The 23,821-nt window shown below is 46.5% G+C and overlaps 1 protein-coding gene and 1 pseudogene across 8 annotated transcripts in view; one reads left to right on the top strand and one right to left on the bottom strand.

The window, feature by feature from the left end:
- Window positions 1-17,476, bottom strand: part of LOC105493734 (anaphase promoting complex subunit 7) — a 35,880-nt gene extending 18,404 nt beyond the window's left edge. The window contains exons 1-3 of one of the 8 annotated variants that reach the window (XM_071071121.1): window positions 17,461-17,476; window positions 5,402-5,588; window positions 4,462-4,581 (exon numbers count right to left, since the gene is read on the bottom strand). In XM_071071121.1, coding sequence (XP_070927222.1) covers window positions 4,462-4,581; window positions 5,402-5,488 — 207 coding nt within the window. In that variant the 5' untranslated portion in view covers window positions 5,489-5,588; window positions 17,461-17,476. The other 7 variants (XM_071071123.1, XM_071071125.1, XM_071071124.1 and 4 more) reach the window with 7 other exon arrangements.
- Window positions 17,477-22,554: 5,078 nt separating this feature from the next.
- On the top strand, window positions 22,555-22,910 carry LOC112428848 (zinc finger protein 706 pseudogene; annotated as a pseudogene).
- The last annotated feature ends 911 nt before the right edge of the window (window positions 22,911-23,821 follow it).

Below are 23,821 nucleotides of genomic sequence, written 5' to 3'. Positions count from 1 at the left end.
CAGTTATAAAAACAAGCAGTCATCATTTTCTAAAAACTGAGTAAGAAATTCTATGTTGGTATGTTTACTCTTAAAATGTGAACATTTACCAAGATTTAATAATCTAACACTGAAATTTTCCTTTAAAATGTGAGGGAGGCCGGGCGCGGTGGCTCACGCCTGTAATCCCAGCACTTTGGGAGGCCGAGGCGGGCAGATCACAAGGTCAGGAGATCGAGACCACGGTGAAACCACGTCTCTACTAAAAATACAAAAAATTAGCCGGGCGCGGTGGCGGGCGCCTGTAGTCCCAGCTACTCAGGAGGCTGAGGCAGGAGAATGGCGTAAACCCAGGAGGCGGAGCTTGCAGTGAGCCGAGATCGCGCCACTGCACTCCAGCCTGGGCGACAGAGCGAGACTCCGTCTCAAAAAAAACAAAACAAAAAAAATAAAAATAAAAATAAATAAATAAATAAATAAATAAAATGTGAGGGAATGTGTGGCGATGTTTACCATATATTAACAGACATTCATTTAGACATATTTTGACTCACTTCCTTGTCCTTTACACAGACTGAGAAGCCAGTTAACTCCCTAACGGACAAGAAAGAAAAACTGTAAATGTTAAAGGTTTATGTTCGAGGCACACATCTTTGCTCCTAGCTATAAGAGCACTACAGAATGAAGGATACGTACTACTGACAAATGCAGACTCATACAGTTGCTCTAAGAATGATGGCAATGAAAATCAAGCAGTGGATGCTATTAAAGCTGAGATGCTTTGCCATTACTATTTTCCAAAAAAAACTCCTACAAATATCCACAAGTCATTTGGAAGGAGATTATGGTATATTTCTAATAAGGTAAGGAATAGTATCCTTCAAAGTTTATAATTAAAATGGCTTCTTGGCCGGGCATGGTGGCTCACACCTATAATCCCAGCACTTTGGGAGGCCGAGGCGGGCGGATCACCTGAGGTCAGGAGACCGAGATCATCCTGGCCAACATGGTGAAACCCTGTCTCTACTAAAATGCAAAAAAGTAGCCAGGCATGGGGGTGTGCACCTGTAGTCCCAGCTACTCGAAAGGCTGAGGTAGGGAGGTGGAGGTTGCAGTGAGCCGAGATCGTGCCACTGCACTCCAGCCTGGCGACACAGCAAGACTCCGTCTCAAAAAAAAAAAAAAAAAAAAAAGGTTTCTTACAAAAGGAAGATACCTTGAGTATTGCAGCAGACATTCTTTTTTTTTTTTTTTTTGAGACGGAGTCTCGCTCTGCCACCCAGGCTGGAGTGCAGTGGCCAGATCTCGGCTCACTGCAAGCTCCACATCCCGGGTTCACGCCATTCTCCTGCCTCAGCCTCCCGAGTAGCTGGGACTACAGGCGCCCGCCACCTCGCCCGGCTAGTTTTTTGTATTTTTTAGTAGAGACGGAGTTTCACCGTGTCAGCCAGGATGGTCTCGATCTCCTGACCTCATGATCCGCCCGTCTCGGCCTCCCAAAGTGCTGGGATTACAGGCTTGAGCCACCGCGCCCAGCCTGCAGCAGACATTCTTTATCTGTACAAAAAGATTATTCTTGGAGTAAGAGAAGACTTTCATAGGTTACCAGAACAGGATTTGGTATACAACATCCAAGCTTATTATGAGAGAGGTTAATTCATAATAAACTTTCAAGTGTTTTTAACAGCAGCCAAAATCATACTGAAAAAATAGCTTCAAAAACTCAGAAAACAGTAAATAATACCTTAATATGAGGAGGTGCTTAAACATGTTCTCATCAAGTTTGGTTACTTTTAAAGTTCAGCAAGACTTGGATGAAGAAGCACTAACTAAAATACACCAGGCCCCTACTGCTTAGATTTCCTATCTTTTAAAGGCAGGAGGATGCACACGTCATTTTACCTATAAAATTCCTTATTATTAAGCAAAAGTTGCACAAAACAGTTTTTCAATAAAGTGAGCAGGGCGGGAGACATGATAGTATTCTTAGAATATTAAATACTGATATATTCTCACATTCATGAACTTATTCAGCATTTATAAAACTAACAGAAAAAATACTATTCTTCTCATTTTATAAATAAAAAAGTAGTAAAGCTCACAAATTAGTAACATGCCCAAGTTTGCACTGCACACAGCTTGTATGCCCTAAACTCAAACTAGACACCAGATATTTTAATTTTAATTAAAGGTGTTTTCTTCACTGTAATATGCTGCCAAATCAAACACAAAGACATATTCTACACATAAATAAGGATAAAAGAATCTTACAGTATTAAGTTTCAAAACAAAGGAATAAAACCACCCCCATTACCAAAGGGGTACACCTATGGAGGGCAAAAAATGAAGTTCTAAAAAAGTATGTTTACCACCTGGAAGTGTTTTACAAATAAATCATTATTTCCTATAATAAGAAACATCAAAGGCTTCTCTGCCTATAGAGTAGCCATTCTTTATTCCTTTATTTTATTAGTAAACTCACTTTCACTTAAAAACAAAAACACGAAGAGGCCAGGTGCAGTGGCTCGCACCTGTAATCCCAGCAATTTGGGAGGCTAAGGTGGGAGGACAATTTGAGCCCAGAAGTTTGAGACCAACCTGGGCAACACAGTGGAGACTATCTTTAAAAAAAAAAAAAAAAATATATATATATATATATATATATATATATAGAGAGAGAGAGAGAGAGAGAGAGAGAGAGAGAGAGAGAGAGAGGGGCTGGGTGCGGTGGCTCATGCCTGTAATCCCAGCACTCTGGGAGGCCGAGGCGGGTAGCTCACCTGAGGTCAGGAGTTCGAGACCAGCCTGACCAACATGGAGAAACCCCGTCTCTACTAAAAATACAAAATTAGTCGGGCATGGTGGCGCATGTCTGTAATCCCAGCTACTCGGGAGATTGAGGCAGGAGAATTGTTTGAACCCAGGAGGCGGAGGTTGCAGTGAGCTGAGATTGTGCCATTGCACTCCGGTCTGGGCAACAAGAATGAACCTCCCTCTAGAAAAAAAAAAAAAGGCCAGGCATGGTGGCTCACGCCTGTAATCCCAGCACTTTAGGAGGCTGCAGCAGGCAAATCACAAAGTCAGGAGTTCAAGACCAGCCTGGCCAATATGGTGAAACACCACCTCTACCAAAAATACAAAAATTAGCCAGGAGTGGTGGTGGTGGTGGTGGGTGCCTGTAGTCCCAGCTACTTGGGAGGCTGAGGCAGGAGAATCACTTGAACCTGGGAGGTGGTGGCTGCAGTGAGCCAAGACTGCACCACTGCACTCCAGCCTGGGAGACAGAGCAAGACTGTCTCAAAACAAAAAAAACAAAACAAAAATAAAAAATAGGCGTGGAGTGTTGTCTCACACCTATAATCCCAGCATTTTGGGAGGCCAAAGTGGGAGGACAACTTGAGCCCAGGCATTTGAGACCAGCCTGGGCAACACAGTGGAACCTTGTCTCTACCAAAAATAAAAAAAATTGGCTGGGCGCAGTGGCTCCCGCCTATAATCCCAACACTTTGGGAGGCCAAGGTGGGCAGATCACCTGAGGTCAGGAGTTCAAGACTAGCCTGGCCAACATGGCAAAACCCCATCTCTACTAAAAATACAAAAAAATTAGACTGGTATGGTGGCAGGTGCCTGTAATCCCAGCTATTCGGGAGGCTGAGGCATGAGAATCGCTTGTACTTAGGAGACGGAGGTTGCAGTGAGCCCCCATGCTATTGCACTCCAGCCTGGGCAACAAGAGCAAAACTCCATCTCAAAAAAAAAAAAAAAAAAAAAAAAATTAGCTGGGTGTGGCAGCTTGCAACTGTAATCCCAGCTATTTGGGAGGCTGAGGTGGGAGGATTGCTTAAGCCTGGGAGGTTGAAGCTGCAGTGAGCCAGAATCACACCACTGCACTTTAGCCTGGGTGACGGTGAGACTCAGTCTCAAAAAATACTAAGTTAAACATTAAAAAAGAAAAAAAGGGCCGGGCGCGGTGGCTCAAGCCTGTAATCCCAGCACTTTGGGAGGCCGAGACGGGCGGATTACGAGGTCAGGAGATCGAGACCATCCTGGTTAATACGGTGAAACCCCGTCTCTACTACAAAGCACAAAAAACTAGCCGGGCAAGGTGGCGGGCGCCTGTAGTCCCAACTACTTGGGAGGCTGAGGCAGGAGAATGGCGTGAACCCGGGAGGTGGAGCTTGCAGTGAGCTGAGATCTGGCCACTGCACTCCAGCCTGGGCGGCAGAGCGAGACTCCGTCTCAAAAAAAAAAAAAAAAAAAAGAAAAAAAGAAAAAACCAAAGAATAAGCATGTGTGGTATTCTCCAGTTATCATTTTCAACAGCTGAATTTTCAGGGTCCCCCACTCCATGAAGAGGAAGAAAATGAGAATTAGAATCATGGGTAAAATGTTCAGATGGACTCCTTAATGCATGAGAAAACATGGAGGGAGGGAGCAAGGTTAGGAGGGCTGAGGAGAAAAACACACAAACATTCAACTTACTTTGGGAGTTCTTTGTCTTGAAGGGATCCCATCAAGTATAGCAATGGCATCTTTATCTTGTTTTAGCATTGTGTAACATTCAGCCATTTTGTATTTCACTTCAATTTCAGATGGAAGACACTAAAAGACAATGAAAATATCTCTTTGAAACATTATTCCAACAATATGAAAGTACCTCAAAACGTTAAACACAGTTATCATATGACCCAGTAATTATTTTTTTGAGACAGGGTCTCGCTCTGTTGCCCAGGCTGCAGAGCCCAGTTGCCAGGCTGGAGTCCTGCAATGCAGTGATGCCAACATAATTTACTGCAGTCTTGAACTCCTAGTCTCAAGCAATCCTCCCACCTTGGCCTCCTCAGTAGCTAGGACTACAGGTGTGTGCCACCATGCCCAGTTGTGTAAAGACAGGAGTCTCACTATGTTGCCGAGGCTAGTCTCAAACTCCTGACCTCAAGTCCTCCCACGTTAGCCTCTCGAAGTGCTTGGATTACAGGTGTGAGCCACTGTGCCTGGCCTCATCTTTTACAACGAATCAGCTATCATCTAAATCAGCGGTCCCCAACCTTTTTGACACCAGGGACCAGTTTCATGAAAGACAATTTTTCCACAGATGGGGAGTGAGGGGGTGGTTTCAGGATGAAACCGTTCCACCTCAGATCATCAGGCATTAGTCAGATTATGATAAGGAACACACAACCTAGATCCTAGCAAGTGTAGTTCACAATAGGGTTTGTGTTCCTGTGAGAATCTAATGCTACAGCTGATCTGACAGGAGGCGGAGCTCAGGTAGTAATATTCACTAGCCCTCCACCCACCTCCTGCTGTGCAGCCTGGCTCCTAACAGACCAGGCACTGGGGCCTGGGGAGCCCTGTTCTAAATTTTTGGAGTCTTTCTCAAAAAAAAAAAAAAAAAAATCACAATTCTATCTTCGATTACCTGACTTTGTGGAGTAGATGCAGAATTTCCAGTTGAAGGTCTCACTTTTGAAGTTTTACTTAGCGCTTTCTTCTGCTGTAAAGCCATGGTATACTTACTCACAGCATTCCGATATTCCTTATCATGAAAGAGAGAATCTGCATGATACACCAAAAGCTGGTACTTCTGAGATGGGGAGAATAACTCACTAGAAAACAAAGAAAGTATATCCCCTACATAGGTTATTTTGAAATTTTAGAAGGAACACTGTTAAGTGTCTACATAAGCCTAGCGCAAAGCCTTGTATAATGACAGCTTACAAAAGAGTCAATGTACCCTGAGTGCTAGTCCCTAAAGTAAGAAACATGAAAGTTGAAAGCTGAACTCTATGCTAATATGATAAATATATCTATTGCTCAATATAATCTTCCTTTATTTAACATTAAAGCAATGATACCTATGAATCAAATCCAGTAGGAGATAGAGAAAATGTAATACATCTTTTCCTCCCTTTCAATCCAAGCTCCCCCAACTTTTTTTTTTTTTTTTGAAATGGATTCTCACTCTATCATCCAGGCTGGAGTGCAGTGGCGCGATCTCAGCTCACTGCAACCTCCACCTCCCAGGTTCAAGCGATTCTCCTTCCTCAGCCTCCAGAGTAGCTGAGATTACAGGCACGTGCCACCACGCCCAGCTAATTTTTGTTTTTTTTTTTAGTAGACACAGGGTTTCGCTATGTTGGCCAGGCTGGTCTCAAATTCCTGACCTCAAGTAATCTACCTGCGTCGGTCTTCCAAAGTGCTGGGATTCCAGTTACAGTGAGCTGAGATTGCACCATCGCACTCGCACTCCAGCCTGGCGACCGAGTGAGACCCCATCTCAAAACAAAACAAAACAAAAACAAAAAAACTAAAGAAAATGCCACTATAAAAGGAGAAAGGGGGGCTGGGCGTAGTGGCTCACGCCTGTAATCCCAGCACTTTGGGAGGCCAAGGCAGGCGGATCACCTGAGGTCAGGAGTTCAAGACTAGCCTAGGCCGGGCGCGGTGGCTCACGCCTGTAATCCCAGCACTTTGGGAGGCCGAGGCGGGCGGATCACAAGGTCAGGAGATCGAGACCACGGTGAAACCCCGTCTCTACTAAAAATACAAAAAATTAGCCGGGCGCGGTTGTGGGCGCCTGTAGTCCCAGCTACTCGGGAGGCTGAGGCAGGAGAATGGCGTGAACCCGGGAGGCGGAGCTTGCAGTGAGCCGAGATCGCGCCACTGCACTCCAGCCTGGGCTACAGAGCGAGACTCCGTCTCAAAAAAAAAAAAAGACTAGCCTAACCAACATGGTGAAACCGTCTCCACTAAAAATACAAAATTAGCTGGGCATGGTGGCGCATGCCTGTAATCCCAGCTACTCGGGAGGTTGAGATAGGAGAATCGCTTCAACCCGGGAGGCGGAGGTTGCTATGAGCCGAGATTGCGCCACTGCACTCCAGCCTGGGCGACAAGAGTGAAACTCTGTCTTTAAAAAAAAAAAAAAGGCCGCGCGCAGTGGCTCACGCCTGTAATCCCAGGCCACAGGGTTTCTTTTCGTTGAGGTAATGAAAACTTTCTGGAATTAGATCATGGTGATGACCATACAATTTTGTAAATACTCTAAAACCCACAGAATTGCATTATTGTGGCCATGCACTATGGCTTACGCCTATAATCCTAGCTACTTAGATGCTGAGGCCGGAGAATCACTTGAACCCGGGAGGCAGAGCTTGCAGTTAGCCAAGATCCCGCCACTGCACTCCAGCCTGGGTGACAGAGAGAGGCTCTGTCTCATAAATAAACAAACAAACAAACAAAAAACGGCCGGGAGCGGTGGCTCATGCCTGTAATCCCAGCACTTTGGGAGGCTAAGGTGGGAGGATCACCGAGGTCAGGAGTTCGACCAGCCTGGCCAGCATGTTGAAACCCTGTCTCTACTAAAAATACGAAAATCAGCCAGGCGTGGTGGTGGGCACCTGTAAACCCAGCTACTTGGAAGGCTGAGGGAAAACTGCTTGAACCCAGGAGGCGGAAGCTGCAGTGAGCCGAGATCACGCCGCCGCACTCCAGCCTTGGTGACAGAGCGAGACTCAGTCTCCCCCCCAAAAAAAACAACACAACAAAAAAGTATAGTCTAGATGACTTAAGTTCTCTTCAAACTCTGTGATTCTATGTATGTAGTGAGAAATAACCATCTGATGCCTGGATACAAAAGTATTATTACACCCACAGAAGGCATTCAGATACTCATATAACATACATGTCTACTTACACATGCATAAGTTACCTCTGTAATGACACAGGAAAAAATAGTTACTGCCTCTGGAGAAAGGAAATGGTGGGGTGAGGTTCAAGACTCAGGGAAAGATACTGATCTGCATGCCCCTTCTCCACTGTTTGAATTTAACAGTGTCTACTGCCTATTCCACAAGAAATTTTAAAGTATAAACCATGAAGGGGGCCGGGCGCGGTGGCTCAAGCCTGTAATCCCAGCACTTTGGGAGGCCGAGACGGGCGGATCACGAGGTCAGGAGATCGAGACCATCCTGGCTAACACAGTGAAACCCCGTCTCTACCAAAAAATACAGAAAACTAGCCGGGCGCGGTGGCGGGCGCCTGTAGTCCCAACTACTCGGGAGGCTGAGGCAGGAGAATGGCGTGAACCTGGGAGGCGGAGCTTGCAGTGAGCTGAGATCTGGCCACTGCACTCCAGCCTGGGCGACAGAGCGAGACTCCGTCTCAAAAAAAAAAAAAAAAAAAAACCATGAAGGGCAGAAACCTGAACATGTCCTAAAGCTAGGAAACTGCCAATTTAACCTAACATGAAAAAGCATGGGCTAAACTTAGTCTAGCCAGAGAATTAAACTGTTTCAAACTCTCCTGTAACATCTTTGAGAACTAAGAGCAAGTAGGGCCTAAATCTCCAAACGTGGAAACTATGCTTTGACAAATCACTCAGAACCAAGAACCAAGTGAAAGGTTCCAGAATAAACACAGAAGGCTGACAGAGACCAGGGCTCCTGTCAACATGAAGTGGATGGTGGCAAAATGATGGGTCTCACTAGTAAGGTCCAAAGCACACTAATGAGGCCGGGCTCGGTGGCTCACACCTGTAATCCAAGCACTTTGGGAGGCCTAAGTCATGGGGATCACTTGAGGTCAGGAGTTCGAGACAAGCCTGGTCAACATGATAAAACTCCATCTCTATTAAAAAAAAAAAAATTAGCCGGGCGTGGTGGTGCGAATCTGTAATCCCTGTTACTCAGGAGGCTGAGGTGGGAGGATCGCTTGAGCCTGGGAGGTGGAGGCTGTAGTGAGCCAAGATCGCACCACTGCACTCCAGCCTGGGCAACAGAGCAAGACTCTGACTGAAAAGCAAAACAAAACACCAAAGCACACTCATGAAAATCCAATGGGCAGCAGCAGCTGCATTGTAAGCACTTTAAGGACCTTTCCCTTCTGACCTAGACCAGCTTCTATAGCAGGCCAAACACTAATACATCTACAGAGTAGAAGTTTCCATGATAATGCCATTTGGAGGTAGCCGACTGGTGGCTCAGAATGGAGACTCTCCAGTCAGAGAAGACCAGGTCCAGACATTGTACTCCTCCATTTATTAGATGTGTGAACTCAGAGAAGGGTATTTCACCTCCCTGAGGTTGTACTCACTTCCTCAACACACTCAATAAGCATGTGAGTGCTTAATGCGCACATCCACTGTGCTTTCAATTGCTAGGCGATGCGAAGGGTAGAAAAGTGGGAGTACCTGAGAGTCCTGGGAGTCAGAGAAGGTTCTCTAGGAGAGATGTTCAGGCTAAAACCTGAAGGAGGAGGCAGCGCTGAGATAAGGACCGTTGCAGCAGGAACAGCAAGTACAAGGGCCCAGAGAACACGCTTGGTACATTCAAATAACACAAAGAGGCCAAGCGCGGTGGCTCACGCCTGTAATCCCAAAATTTTGGGAGGCCGAGGTGGTGGGATCACCTGAGGTCAGGAGTTCAAGACCAGACTGGTCAATATATTGAAACTCCGTTTCTACTAAAATTACAAAAATTACCTGGGCATGTGGCGCTCGCCTGTAATCCCAGTTACTTGGGAAGCTGAGGCAGGAGAATCGCTTGAACCCAGGAGGCGGAGGCTGCAGTGAGCCGAGATCGCGCCACTGAACTCCAACCAGCCTGGGCGACAGAGCAAGGCTCTGTCTCAAAAAAAAACAAAAATAAATAAAAATAAATAAATAACAGAAAGAATAGCCAGAGAGGCTGGAGAGCAGTGAACACAGTAATGAGATGAAGTAGCAGAGAGTGAAGGGCAGATAGTTCCTTTCGGAGGCCATGGGAAATAATTTTCATTAGTGCAATAAAGGATTTTTTTTTTTTTTTTTTTTTTTTGAGACGGAGTCTCGCTCTGTCGCCCAGGCTGGAGTGCAGTGGCCAGATCTCAGCTCACTGCAAGCTCCGCCTCCCGGGTTCACGCCATTCTCCTGCCTCAGCCTCCCGAGTAGCTGGGACCACAGGCGCCGCCACCTCGCCCGGCTAATTTTTTGTGTTTTTAGTAGAGACGGGGTTTCGCCGTGTTAGCCAGGATGGTCTCGATCTCCTGACCTTGTGATCCGCCCGTCTCGGCCTCCCAAAGTGCTGGGATTACAGGCTTGAGCGACCACGCCCGGCCTTTTTTTTTTTTTTTTTAAGACGGAGTCTCGCTCTGTCGCCCAGACTGGAGTGCAGCGGCGCGATCTCGGCTCACTGCAAGCTCTGCCTCCCGGGTTCCCGCCATTCTTCTGCCTCAGCCTCCCCAGTAGCTGGGACTACAGGTGCCCGCCACCACACCCGGCTAATTTTTTTGTATTTTTTTTTAGTAGAGACAGGGTTTCACCGTGTTAGCCAGGATGATCTCGATCTCCTGACCTCGTGATCCGCCTGCCTCGGCCTCCCAAAGTGCTGGGATTACAGGCTTGAGCCACTGCAACCGGCCAGTGAAGGATTTTAAGCAGGAGAGGGACATGTACTTAAGGATGGACACTCAAGGATGGAATCAGCCCAGTGCTTCAATGAAACAAGAAAGGCGCCACGCCCACCCATTAATGGAATCTCCCGTTTCTTTTTTGAGACAGGCTGTCGTTCTGTCGCACACGGTAAAGGACAGTGATGCGATCACGGCTCACTGCAGCCTCGACCTTCTGGGCTCAAGCAATCCTCCTGCCTCAGCCTCCCGAGTAGCTGGGAACTCAGGCACGCACAATCACGCCCGGCTAATTGTTTAATTTTTATTTTTCATAGAGGCAGGGTCTCCCTATGTTGCCCAGGTTAGTCTTAACTCCTGGGCTCAAGCGATCCTCCCGCCTCGGCCTCCCAAAGTGCTGGTATTAGAGGCGTGAGCCATCGCGCCCGGCCCCGTTTTCAGGGGTTTCCCAAGGCGAGAAAGTGGACCCTCCTGATACACTTAATGGGGTGACCAATCTCAGATGCGGGGCTAGAGCATAAAAACCAGGAGGCTGGGTCCCGGAGCTGCAGCGAGAGAAAAAAACGTTCTCTGGAAGGAGCCGAGAGGGGAGGATTCGGCCCAGCGATGTGACAGTCGCGCTACCCCGCGACAGGTGCCTCAGAAAACCCTCGCCTGGGTCGTCCTCAGAGCCTCTGCCTTCTATTTCTCCAAGCCGCCGCTCGCCACATCTCCGCAGGGACTTGACGCCGGCACCCAGTGAACCCAACTTGCGCTCCGAAGTCTGCTCCGCTCCACTACGCCCTCGCAGACGCCGGAGCCTCCGCTGGTGCGGGAGGCCGCTCCTTCCCGCCTGCCCTGAGCCCCCGGTCCCAGACCACTGCCGCTTTCTCCTCAGCCCCAGGCCGCTCCCCGCCTCAACTCACGGGTTGTTATTACTCATTGTAAGTAACAAGCTGCTGAGGAGCCGCACGTTAGAGTGCAGCCCCGCGGCCGCCATGTCCCGCACGTGGTCTATCACATTCATCCTGCCCTGCAAGGCCGCGGGCAGCGGCGGCGAAAAACCGGTAAGGGATCCTTAGGGAAGACTCCAAAATGGCCGCGTCGCCGGGGTCCATCGGGTCCACACGCGGCACTGCCCCCAAGCAAGAGGTAACTACTGAAGTGCCCGAATAAAAAGAAACTCGAGTCCCTGCTCCTGTCGTGGTCCCTTTCCGGTGAAATGAGTTGTTACTTTTACGCAAAAATTACGTCATCATCCTAAACTGCAGAATTTACTGAGGACTTACAATGAGACAAAAGTCACCTTAGTAAGACTACTTGGTCAATTTGAATGAGTCTGAGAGGAATTTGGGCCTCTCAGAAATTAAAATGTGTGAGCATTTACCAGAAATAAAATATAGTAAGGTGAGGAAAAGCGCTCCAACTGGAATTAAATATTCTAATCGGGCGCCAGGGACAGACCTAACGGCTTTTACAGTCGCGCATGCGCACCAGGCAGGGGCCGCCGCCTCCCTGCTCAGGTGTTTTGTGTTCCCGCTAAAGTCAGGCTTTGTCCCTGGATGAACTTGTTAGTTCGAGGGGCGTATTTTACCATGTAAAACGATTCCCTAAATCCGTGGAAATAAAGACTAGATCCAGGAATTAGCTGATACCCATATAAACCAGCATGTGTCTGGCACAGTTAACTTTTTACAAAAGTTTTACACAAGTTATTGGACGTTCACAACAATCCATAAAGTTGAAGTTGTCTTTCCCTTCTCACAAGGGAAGAAACTGCCTGCTTAAATTTTGTGCTCAGGTTGTTAAATGGTTGACTTGGAATCAGATCGCCAGTGGTTAAATGTGATGGATCGCAAACTCGAATGTATACAGAGACCAGGGAGGTAACTGAGCCAATGAGGCAGTTTAGGTATTTGAATCAGAATCCCAATATCCTCCACAATCACCCTCTCAGATATAGCCTTTCGCTCCTTTCTTGAAGGAGACAGTTGTTTTGGTCTATATTTTGTTTTCATTTGATTTTTAGAGTAACAGATGCAAAAAAAAATGCTCTGAAAAAATCACGGTATATCTTCACCAGTCAACTTTTTCAGCTCTTACATTTTGTCACAGTTGAAGCTCCTGTGATCCTTTTCCCATCTCATCCCCTACTCTAGTTTTCTGGATGTATGAGACCTTTGATGTGATTTTGGTAGGCATGATCACTGTGAACTTTTCTTTTTTTTTTTTTTTTTTGAGATGGAGTTTTGCTTTTGTCGCCCAGGTTGGAGTTCAAAATCTCAGCTCACTGCAACCTCTGCCTCCCGGGTTCAAGTGATTCTCCCTGCCTCAGCTTCCTGAGAAGCTGGGATTACAGGCACCTGCCACCACTGTCACGCACGTCCGTGTGAAGAGACCACCAAACAGGCTTTGTGTGAGCAACAAGGCTATTTATTTCACCTGGGTACAGGTGGGCATGTAGGAGGATGAGCCGCAGACAAAACTACTCAGACACCAAATTAAAGAAGGAAGGAGTTTATTCGGCCAGGAGCATTGGCAAGGCTCCTGTGTCAAGAGCTGAGCTCCCTAAGTGAGCAATTCCTGTCCCTTTTAAGGACTCACAACTCTAAGGGGGTCCATGTGAGAGGCTCATGATCGATTGAGCAAGCAGGGGGTACGTGACAGGGGCTGCATGCACTGGTGGTCAGAGTGAAACAGAACAGACCAGGAAGTTTCACAATGTCTTTCTATAATCTATAGATAACATTAGTTGCTAGGTCAGGGGTCGAATTTTAACTACCAGGCTTAGGTAAGGCAGGCCCAGGCCTGGTTTTGGGTCTGGTTCCTTGGTTTTTGGTCTGGTTCCTAGGTGCCGGGTTACCTGCTTTTTGTTTTGCTTTTCTTTCCTTTTCTGAGTTTAAAACAATATAAAACCATATGAGAGGCTGGGCGCAGTGGCTCATGCCTGTAATCCCAGCACTTTGGGATGCCAAGGCAGGTGGATCACCTGAGGTCGGGAGTTCAAGACCAGCCTGACCAACATGGAGAAACCCCTTCTCTACTAAAAATACAAAATTAGCTGGGCATAGTAGCACATGCCTATAATCCCAGCTACTAGGGAGGCTGAGGCAGGAGAATTGCTTGAACCTGGGAGGCGGAGGTTGCGGTGAGCCAAGATCGTGCCATTGCACTCCAGCCTGGGCAACAAGAGTGAAACTCCGTCTCAAAAAAAAAAAAAAACACCTATATGAGAAGGTCTGTCTGTCTTCTCTCAGGCTGAGTTCAAAAACAGAGTCAGCAAAGGGAGATAGGGGTGGGGCCGTTTTATAAGACTTGGGTAGGTAGTGAAAAATTACAGTTAAAGGGGGTTGTTCGCTGGCGGGCAGGGGCAGGGGTCACAAGGTGCTCAGTGGGGGAGCTTCTGAGCCAGGAGAAGGAATCTCACAAGGTCATGTCATCAGTAAAGGAAGGAACAGCCATTTTCACTTCTTTTGTGTTTCTTCAGTTACTTCAGGCCATCTGGATGTATACCTGCAGGCTTGGGCTCAGAGGCCTGACATTCCTGTCTTCTTATGTTAATAAGAAAAATAAAATGAAATAGTCATAAAGTATTGGGGCAGTGAAAATTTTTGGGGATGGTATGGAGAGATGATGGGTGATTTTTCTCAGGGCTGCTTCAAGCAGGATTGGGGTGGTGTGGGAACCTAGAGTTGGAGAGATTAAGCTGAAGGAAGATTTTGTGGTAAGGGGCGATAGTGTGGGGTTCTTTTTTTTTTTTTTTTTTTTTTGAGACAGAGTCTCGCTTAGTCGCCCAGGCTGGAGTGCAATGGCGCGATCTCGGCTCACTGCAAGCTCTGCCTCCCGGGTTCACGCCATTCTCCTGCCTCAGCCTCCCGAGTAGCTGGGACTACAGGCGCCCGCCGCCTCGCCCGGCTAATTTTTTGCATTTTTAGTAGAGACGGGGTTTCACCGTGTTAGCCAGGATGGAATGTGGGGTTCTTAAAAGGAGCATCTGTCGTATAGAATGATTGGTGATGGCCTGGATGCCATTCAATTTTGTATGAATTGAGAAACTAAATGGAAGACACAAGGTCTGAATTAAGAGAAGGAGAAAAACAGGTATTAAATGACTAAGAATTGGGAGGACCCGGGACATCCAATTAGAGAGTGCCCAGGGGGGTTCAGCATAATTACTTGCTTGGTTGGTGAGTTTTTGGGCTCTATCCTTGACAGAGTCCTCCTTTTTAAATTGGAGGCTGAGCTTGGTGAGGTGTGTTTTTATTTTTTTTTTTTATTTTTTTTTTTTTTTTTGAGACGGAGTCTCGCTCTGTCGCCCAGGCTGCAGTGCCGTGGCACAATTTCGGCTCACTGCAAGCTCCGCCTCCTGGGTTTACACCATTCTCCTGCCTCAGCCTCCTGAGTAGCTGGGACTACAGGTGCCCGCCACCTCACCCGGCTAGTTTTTTTGTATTTTTTAGTAGAGACGGGGTTTCACTGTGTTAGCCAGGATGGTCTCGATCTCCTGACCTCGTGATCCGCCCGTCTCGGCCTCCCAAAGTGCTGGGATTACAGGCTTGAGCCACCACGCCCAGCCAAGCTGTGTTTTTAAAAGACCATTAGTCCATTCTATCTTTCCTGAAGATTGAGGACAGTAAGGCGTATGAAGTTTTCACTGAATACAAAGAGCCTGAGAAACTGCTTGGGTGATTTGACTAGTAAAGACCCATCCGTTATCAGACTGTATAGAGGTGGGAAGGCCAAACCAAGGAATTATGTCTGACAAAAGGGAAGAAATGACCGCGGTGGCCTTCTCAGACCCTGTGGGAAAGGCCTCTACCCATCCAGTGAAAATGTCTACCCAGACCAAGAGGTATTTTAGTTTCCTGACTTGGGACATGTGAGTAAAGTCAATTTGCCAGTCCTGGGCAGGGGCAAATCCCTGAGCTTGATGTGTAGGGAAAGGAGGGGTCCTGAACAATCCCTGAGGAGTGGTAGAATAGCAGATGGAACACTGAGAAGTGATTTCCTTGAGGATAGATTTCCATGATGGAAGGGAAATGAGAGGTTCTAAGAGGCGGACTAACAGCGTGTAACCTACATGGAAGAGGTTATGAAATGATGACAGAATAGAATGGGCCTGTGAGGCTGGAAGGAGATATTTTCCTTGGTCCAAGAACCATTTGCCTTGTGTGGGAAGAGATTGATAAGTGGAAGTTTTGGTGGGGGAGTAGGTGGGAGTGACCAGATGAGAAGGAGAAAAACTGGCCGTGAGGGACAGAAGTTAGAAAGCTAAGCTGTGTCTTTAGCTACCTTATCAGCATAAGCATTGCCCTGAGCAATGGGATCTGATGCCTTTTGATGGCCCTTGCAGTGAATGACTTCAGCTTCCTTTGGAAGTAAAGCAGCCTTGAGAAGGGTTTTTATTAAAGAGGCATTAATAATGGAGGACCCTCAAGTAGTGAGGAAACCTCTTTCAGCCCATATAACAGCATGGTGGTGCAGGATATGGAAGGCATATTTGGAGTCAGTATAAATATTGACGTGTAGTCCCTTTGCAAGAGTGAGGGCATGAGTTAAGGCAATGAGTTTGGCTTGTTGAGCGGTAGTGCAGTGGGACAGAGTGGTAGTCTCAATGATAGATGTGGAAGATACTATAGCATAGCCTGCCTTTGCTAGTGAGTGATGATTAGGCCTGGTGAAACTGCCATCAATAAACCAAGTGTGATCAGGGTGAGGAACAGGAAAGAAGGAAATATGGGGAAATGGAGTGAATGTCTGGTGGATCAGAGAGATACAGTCATGGAGATCAGGTGTGGTATCTGGAATAATGTGGGGGCTAGCCTAAAACAATAAGGTCAAGTTGTTTGGACAGAAAGGCTACAGGGCACAGCCCCAGCTCTTGTGAAAGAATTTTGACCGCACAGCCCTGTACTTTGGCTATGTGTAATGAAAAGGGTTGGGATGAGTTAGGGAGAGCTAGTGTGGCAGCAGCTTCTAGGGCTGTTTTTAAGGAACAGAAAGAGGAGTGGTAAAAGGATTTAGGATCTATGGGGTCAGCTAGGTTTGCTTTTGTGAGTTTATATAATGGTTTAGTCAGGATGGTAATACTAGGTATCCAAAGGTGAAGTACCTAACCATGCATAGGAAGGAAAGGAGTTGTTTTGTAGAAGGGGTTGGGGTTTGGGAGATTAGCCGGACACAGTCAGCAGAGAGAGCACATGTGTTTTTACAAAGAATTATGCCAAGATAGGTTATGGATGAGGAAGAAATTTGGGTTTGACTGAAGTAATGGGAGCTGTCTGTGAAGCCTTGTGGCAGTACAGCCCAGGTAATTTGCTGAGCCTAATAGGTGTCAGGATCAGTCCAAGTGAAAGCAAAGAGAGGCTGTGATGAAGGGTACAAAGGAATAGTAAAGAAAGCATGTTTGAGATCCAGAACAGAATAATGGGTTATGGAGGGGTTGTGGAGGGAGGTATTGAGGATAGGAGAGTCTATGGCTTTGGTATCATGGGTTGGATAGGCAAGACAATTTGGTTGATAAGCCACAGATCCTGAACTAACATGTAAGGCTTGTCTGGTTTTTGGGCAGTTAAAATGGGGGAATTGTAAGGAGAGTTTACAGGCTTTAAAAGGCCATGCTGTAACAGGCAAGTGATAACAGGCTTTTATCCTTTTAAAGCATAGCGGGCTAAGGGTGATTAGGTTTTAATGGGAAGGTAAGGGGTGCATGATCGGTCTCCAAGGAGGGAGTAGAGGTGTCATATACTTGTGGATTAAGGTGGGGAGATACAAGGGGAGGATGCGAAGGAGGTTTTGAACTGGGGAAAGGGCAGTAATGAGGTGTGGCTGTAGCCTAGGAATAGTCAGGGAAGCAGATAATTTAGTTAAAATGTCTCAACCTAATAAGGGAGCTGGGCAGGTGGGGATAAGTAAAAAGGAGTGCATAAAAGAATGTTGTCCAAGTTGGCAACAGAGTTGGGGAATTTTAAGAGGTTTAGAAGCCTGGCCATCAATACCCACAACAGTTATGGAGGCAAGGAAAACACGCCCTTGAAAAGAAGGTAATGTGGAGTGGGTAGCCTCCATATTGATTAAGAAGGGGATGGACTTACCCTCTACTGTAAGACTTACCCAAAGCATCTGTGATGGTCCTGTAGGCTTCTGAGCCGATTGGGCAGCATCAGTCTTCAGCCGCTAAGCAGAGAAGATCTGGGAAGGAGTCAGTTAGAGAGTCTTAGGCCAGAGTTCCAGGGGCTCTGGGAATGGCTGCCAGGTCGGACAGTCCGATTTCCAGTGGGGTCCCGCATAGATGGGACATGGCTTAGGAGGAATCCAAAGCTGCAGCCAATCCTTGGCCCAGTGGCCAGATTTCTAGCACTTGAAGCAAGATCCTGGGGTAGGCAGGGTCAGGTCTCTGAGCCCAAGCTAAGCCATCATATCCCCTGTGACCTGCATGTATACATCCAGAGGGCCTGAAGCAACTGAAGATCCACAAAGAAGTGAAAATAGCCTTAACTGATGACAATCCACCACTGCGATTTGTTCCTGCCCACCCTAACTGATACGATATAGTCTACTCTGCCCTTAAGAAGGTACTTTGTAATATTCTCCCCTGCCCTTAAGAATGTACTTTGTACGCCTATCCCAAACCTATAAGAACTAATGATAATCCCACCACCCTTTGCTGACTCTCTTTTTGGACTCATCCTGCCTGCATCCAGGTGAAATAAACAGCCTTGTTGCTCACACAAAGCCTGTTTGGTGGTATCTTCACATGGACGTGTGTGACAGGTGGTCCTGGAGGAATGCCTGGCTGCTGTGGTTCAGGTGTTTGGAAGTTCTTGTGTGCTGGAGATGTGGCTGGGGTTTGTCTCACAGTGGAGGCAAGGAATTGCAACTTAGAAATACGTTGCTACTTGGCTGCCTCTACTCTATTATTGTACATCATGAAGGCAAGGTTAATTAAGTCCTGTTGTGGGGTTTGAGGGCCAGAATCTAATTTCTGGAGCTTTTTTTTAAGGTCGGGAGTGGGTTGGGTAATAAAATGTATATTGAGAATAAGACAGCCTTCTGGCCCTTCTGCGTCTAGGTTGGTAAAGTATCTAAGGGTTGTTGCCAAACAGGCCATGGACTGGGCTGGGTTTTTTGACAAAACCCATTTGACGAAAAAGAGCCTAAATGCTAACTGATTTGGGAGAGGTCGGATAAAGAAAAAGAAGCATTAACCTTGACTATGCCTTTAGCTCCAGCCACCTTTTTAAGAGGAAATTGTTGGGCAGGTGGGGGAGGGCTAGTCATGGAACAAAACTGTAAGCCAGACCGGGTATGAGGAGGGGAGGTGATAAAAGGATTATAAGGTGGGGAAGCGGAGGCTGAGGAAGAATTGGGACCTGTCTCAGCCTGGTGAGGAGCAACCTGGGGAGGAGAGGTCAGATGGGTCTGTAGAAAAGGAAGATTCAAAAGACTCAGTGATGCTTGGGGTTGGGACTGAAGGGACAGGCAGGAGGGAAAGAAGGAGGATTTGGGATGAGTCACATTGGGAACAGAGACTAGGGAGGGACCAATATGTAAAAGAATGCCTGGACATCAGCCACCTTAGACCATTTGTCCATTTTTCGACAAAAATCATCCAGGTCTTGTAAAATGGAGAATCAAAAGTGCCATTTTCTGCCTATTTAGAACCATTGTAGAGTTTGTGTTGGGGCCAAGTGGTGTCGCAGAAGAAAATAAGATGCTTACGTATTTAGGTCAGGTGAGAGCTGAAGAGGTTTTAAGTTTTTTTTTTTTTTTTTTTTTGAGACGGAGTCTCGCTCTGTCGCCCAGGTTGGAGTGCAGTGGCCAGATCTCAGCTCACTGCAAGCTCCACCTCCCAGGTTTACGCCATTCTCCTGCCTCAGCCTCCTGAGTAGCCTCCTGAGTAGCCTCCTGAGTAGCTGGGACTCCGTCTCAAAAAAAAAAAAAAAAAAAAAAAAAAAAAGAAAATTACAATCAAAGGGGGTTGTTCTCTGGCAGGCAGGGCCATGGCTCACAAGGTGCTCAGTGGGGGAGCTTTTGCGCCAGGAGAAGGAATTTCACAAGGTCATATTATCAGTTAAGGCAGGAACTGGCCATTTTCACTTCTTTTGTGATTCTTAGTTATTTCAGGCCATCTGGATGTATATCTGCAGGCTTGGGCTCAGAGGCCTGACAACCACGCCCAGCTAATTTTGTATTTTTATTTATTTTATTTATTTATTTTTTGAGAGGAGTCTCGCTCTGTCGCCCAGACTGGAGGGCAGTGGCATGATCTCGGCTCACTGCAAGCTCCGCCTCCTGGGTTCACGCCATTCTCCTGCCTCAGCCTCCCAAGTAGCTGGGACTACAGGCGCCCGCCACCACACCCAGCTAATTTTTTGTATTTTTAGTAGAAATGGGGTTTCACCGTGTTAGCCAGGATGGTCTCAATCTCCTGACCTCATGATCCACCCACCTCGGCCTCCCAAAGTGCTGGGATTACAGGCGTGAGCCACCGCACCCGGCCTAATTTTGTATTTTTTTTTTTTTTTTTTTTTGAGACGGAGTCTCGCTCTGTCACCCAGGCTGGAGTGCAGTGGCCGGATCTCAGCTCACTGCAAGCTCTGCCTCCCGGGTTCACGCCATTCTCCTGCCTCAGCCTCCCGAGTAGCTGGGACTAAAGGCGCCTGCCACCTCGCCCGGCTAAGTTTTTGTATTTTTAGTAGAGACGGGGTTTCACTGTGTTAGCCAGGATGGTCTCGATCTCCTGACCTCATGATCCGCCCCTCTCGGCCTCCCAAAGTGCTGGGATTACAGGCTTGAGCCACCGCGCCCGGCCCTAATTTTGTATTTTTAGTAGAGACAGGGTTTCTCCATGTTGGTCAGGCTGGTCTCCAACTCCTGACCTCAGGTGATCCGCCCACCTCAGCCTCTCAAAGTGCTGGGATTACAGGCTTGAGTCACCACAACCAGCCGAACTTTTTTTTTTCTTGAGACAGAATCTCACTGTCACCCAGGTTGGAGTGCAGTGGTGGGATCTCTGCTCACCACAACCTCCGCCTCCCAGGTTCAAGTGATTCTCCTGCCTCAGCCTCCTGAGTATCTGGGATTAAAGGCATGCACCACCATGCCTGGCTCATTTTTGTATTTTTAGTAGAGACGAGATTTCACTATGTTTGCTACTCTGGTCTTGAACTCCTGACCTCAGGTGATCCACCTGCCTCCACCTCCCAAAGTGCTGGGATTACAGGCATGAGCCACTGTGCTTGGCCAAGTGTTCCAATTTTTAAAGGTTGGCCAAAATGAAAATAAGGAGAACTCTCTATGTATAGAAGACCAAAGCCTTGAAACATATTGTTTATACATTAACAGAAGAATGGATACATTCTGCTACATTTATGCAAGGAAATGCTATGCAGCATTTAAAACATAAAGGAGGCCTGGTGCGGTGGCTCAAGCCTGTAATCCCTGCACTTTGGGAGGCCGAGACGGGCGGATCACAAGGTCAGGAGATCGAGACCATCCTGGCTAACATGGTGAAACCCCGTCTCTACTAAAAATACAAAAAACTAGCCGGGCGCGGTGGCGGGCGCCTGTAGTCCCGGCTACTCGGGAGGCTGAGGCAGGAGAATGGCGTAAACCCAGGAGGCAGAGCTTGCAGTGAGCTGAGATCTGGCCACTGCACTCCAGCCTGGGCGACAGAGCGAGACTCTGTCTCAAAAATAAATAAATAAAATAAAATAAATGAACTCTAACACATGTATTAATGTTAACATGGATAAATGTAAAAAGTTTATTGAATAAAGTAAGTTGTAGAATTGTATCACTCTATGATATCATTTAAATAAAGTTGGAAAATATACAGGATATTATACATTGTTTTTGGATACATACATATTTAGGAAAAGTAAAAGTTCACAGAGAAGATGCCCACCAAAATAAACTTGAAGCTTACATCTAGGAAAGGAGAGTAGGGAATGAGATGGGAAAAGGATCTATGGGAGCTTCAACTGTGGCAAAATGTAACAGCTAAAAAAGTTAAATGGTAAAGATACAGGTATTCTTTTTGTGTGTGTGTTTGGAGATGGAGTCTCACGCTGTCACCCAGGCTGGAGTGCAGCGGTGCCATCTTGGCTCACTGCAACCTCCACCTCCCAGGTTCAAGTGATTCTCCTGCCTCAGCCTTCCAAGTAGCTGAGACTACAGGTGAGGGCCACCACGCCCAGGTGATTTTTTGTATTTTTAGTATGCGGTTTCACCGTGTTAGCCAGGACGGTCTCGATCTAATCTCGTGATCCGCCTGCCTCAGCCTCCCAAAATTCTGGGATTACAGTCATAAGCCACCGCACCTGGCCGATACAGGTATTCTTTACATTGTCCTTCATAAATGGCAGTGGGGAGCCATTAAAAGCATAGAAATAGGCACTAGACTGCCTGGGTTTAAATCTCATTTTTGCCATTTATTATCTTAATTTAAAACTCACTTAATTTTCCGGAACCTTAGTCACCCCTTCTGTGAAATGCGGGAGATATAACAGCACCTATTTAATGGGATTGTTATAAAGATTAAATTAATTCATGGTGGGAAGCTTATTAAGGGCAGCATGGTAGAAGTGATCCACCCCAGGGCATAGGTCAGAGAGGGGTAGGTTTGCACCACTGCACTCCAGCCTGGGCAACAGAGGAAGACTCCATCTCAAAACAAAACAAAACAAAACAAAACAAAACAAAACAAAACAGGCCAGGCACGGTGGCTCACACCTGTAATCCCAGCACTTTGGGAAGCTGAGACAGGTGGTTCACCTGATGTCGGGAGTTCAAGACGAGCCTGGTGAACATGGTGAAACCCTGTCTCTACTAAAGATACAAAAATTAGCTGGCTGTGGTGGCAGACGCCTGTTAATCCCAGCTACTTGGAAGGCTGAGGCAGGAGAATTGCCCAAACCCAGCAGGTGGAAGTTGCAGTGAGCCAAGATTGCGCCACTGCACTCCAGCCTGGGCAACAGAACAAGACTCTGTCTCAAAATAAAATAAAATAAAAAATTATAATATTATATAATAAATAATATATATTATATAATACTATGTAATATATATTATATTGATATTGCCATATTCCCAGGCAGACAATAAAATATATAATATATATAATATAGCCTCTCCCTCCGGCGTCCTCTCCTGGCCCTCTCGCACTGTGCAATCTCTCTGACGCAAGACTGTCCCGGCCCGGATATGGCTCGTGGACAGCAGAAAATTTCAGTTTCAGCAGAAAAATGCCAAAAAGCAAGCTGGACAAAAGAAGAAACAAGGACATGACCAAAAGGCTGCTGCCAAAGCTGCCTTAATATATACCTGCAGTGTCTGTAGGACACAAATGCCAGACCCTAAGACCTTCAAGCAGCACTTTGAGAGCAAGCATCCTAAGACTCCACTTACTCCAGAATTAGCTGATGTTCAGGCATAAGGTTGTTTACAGGTGAATTCATGACACCTTTGACTCTTCTACTGTCTCAGACCTTAGGTAACATACCTGCAGCTGCTTTTCTAACAAACTGTTGATCAGCAAAAATAAAGGGGCTACAGAAACACTCATTTTTATGCTGTTCCCTTTTGGGCTTCATGCAAAGACAATTCTGTGTAAATGTACAGTTGACTCTGATTTGGAAATCTGAAAATCAGTCCATCCTTGTTATAAAAAATTTTTTTACAACTGTAATTATATTGATGCTCATGTTGTATAAAATAACTCATTTAATAAAATAGTACTTTGATTTATGAAAAAAATATATAATATAAACTATAATAATATTATATATAATATATAATATAATAAAATTAATAAAATAGGCCATGTATGGTGGCTCAGGAGGCTGAGGCAGGAGGATCCCTGAGTCCAGAAGTTCGACCCAGTCTAAGCAACACAGGGAGACCCCATCTGGAAAAAAAAAAAAAAATTGGGCTGGGTGCGGTGGCTCACGCCTGTAATCCTAGCACTTGGGAGGCCAAGGCGGGCGGATCATGAGGTCAGCTGATCGAGACCATCCTGGCCAACACAGTGAAACCCCGTCTCTACTACAAATACAAAAATATATCTATATAGATCTATACAGATATAGATCTATATAGCTCTCTCTCTCTCTCTCTCTATAGCTATATCATAGCTATATCTACCTCTATATCTATATCTATATATAGATACATATTTGAGATGGAGTCTCACTCTGTCACCCAGGCTGGAGTGCAGTGGCACAATTCTCCTGCCTCAGCCTCCTGAGTAGCTGGGATTACAGGCAGGTGCCACCATTCCTGGGTAATTTTTCTATTTTTAGTAGAGACGGAGCTTCACCATGTTGGTCAGGCTGGTCTCCAACTCCTGACCTCGTGATCCACCCCCCTCAGCCTCCCAAAGTGCTGAGATTACAGGCATGAGCCACTGTGCCCAGCCATAAATATATTTATATGTGTATATACACACATATATACACAAATATATAAATGT

The sequence above is a fragment of the Macaca nemestrina genome, chromosome 10 (assembly GCF_043159975.1).
Source record: "Macaca nemestrina isolate mMacNem1 chromosome 10, mMacNem.hap1, whole genome shotgun sequence".
Taxonomy (NCBI): domain Eukaryota; kingdom Metazoa; phylum Chordata; class Mammalia; order Primates; family Cercopithecidae; genus Macaca; species Macaca nemestrina.
This window is presented reverse-complemented; position numbering and strand designations above follow the sequence as displayed.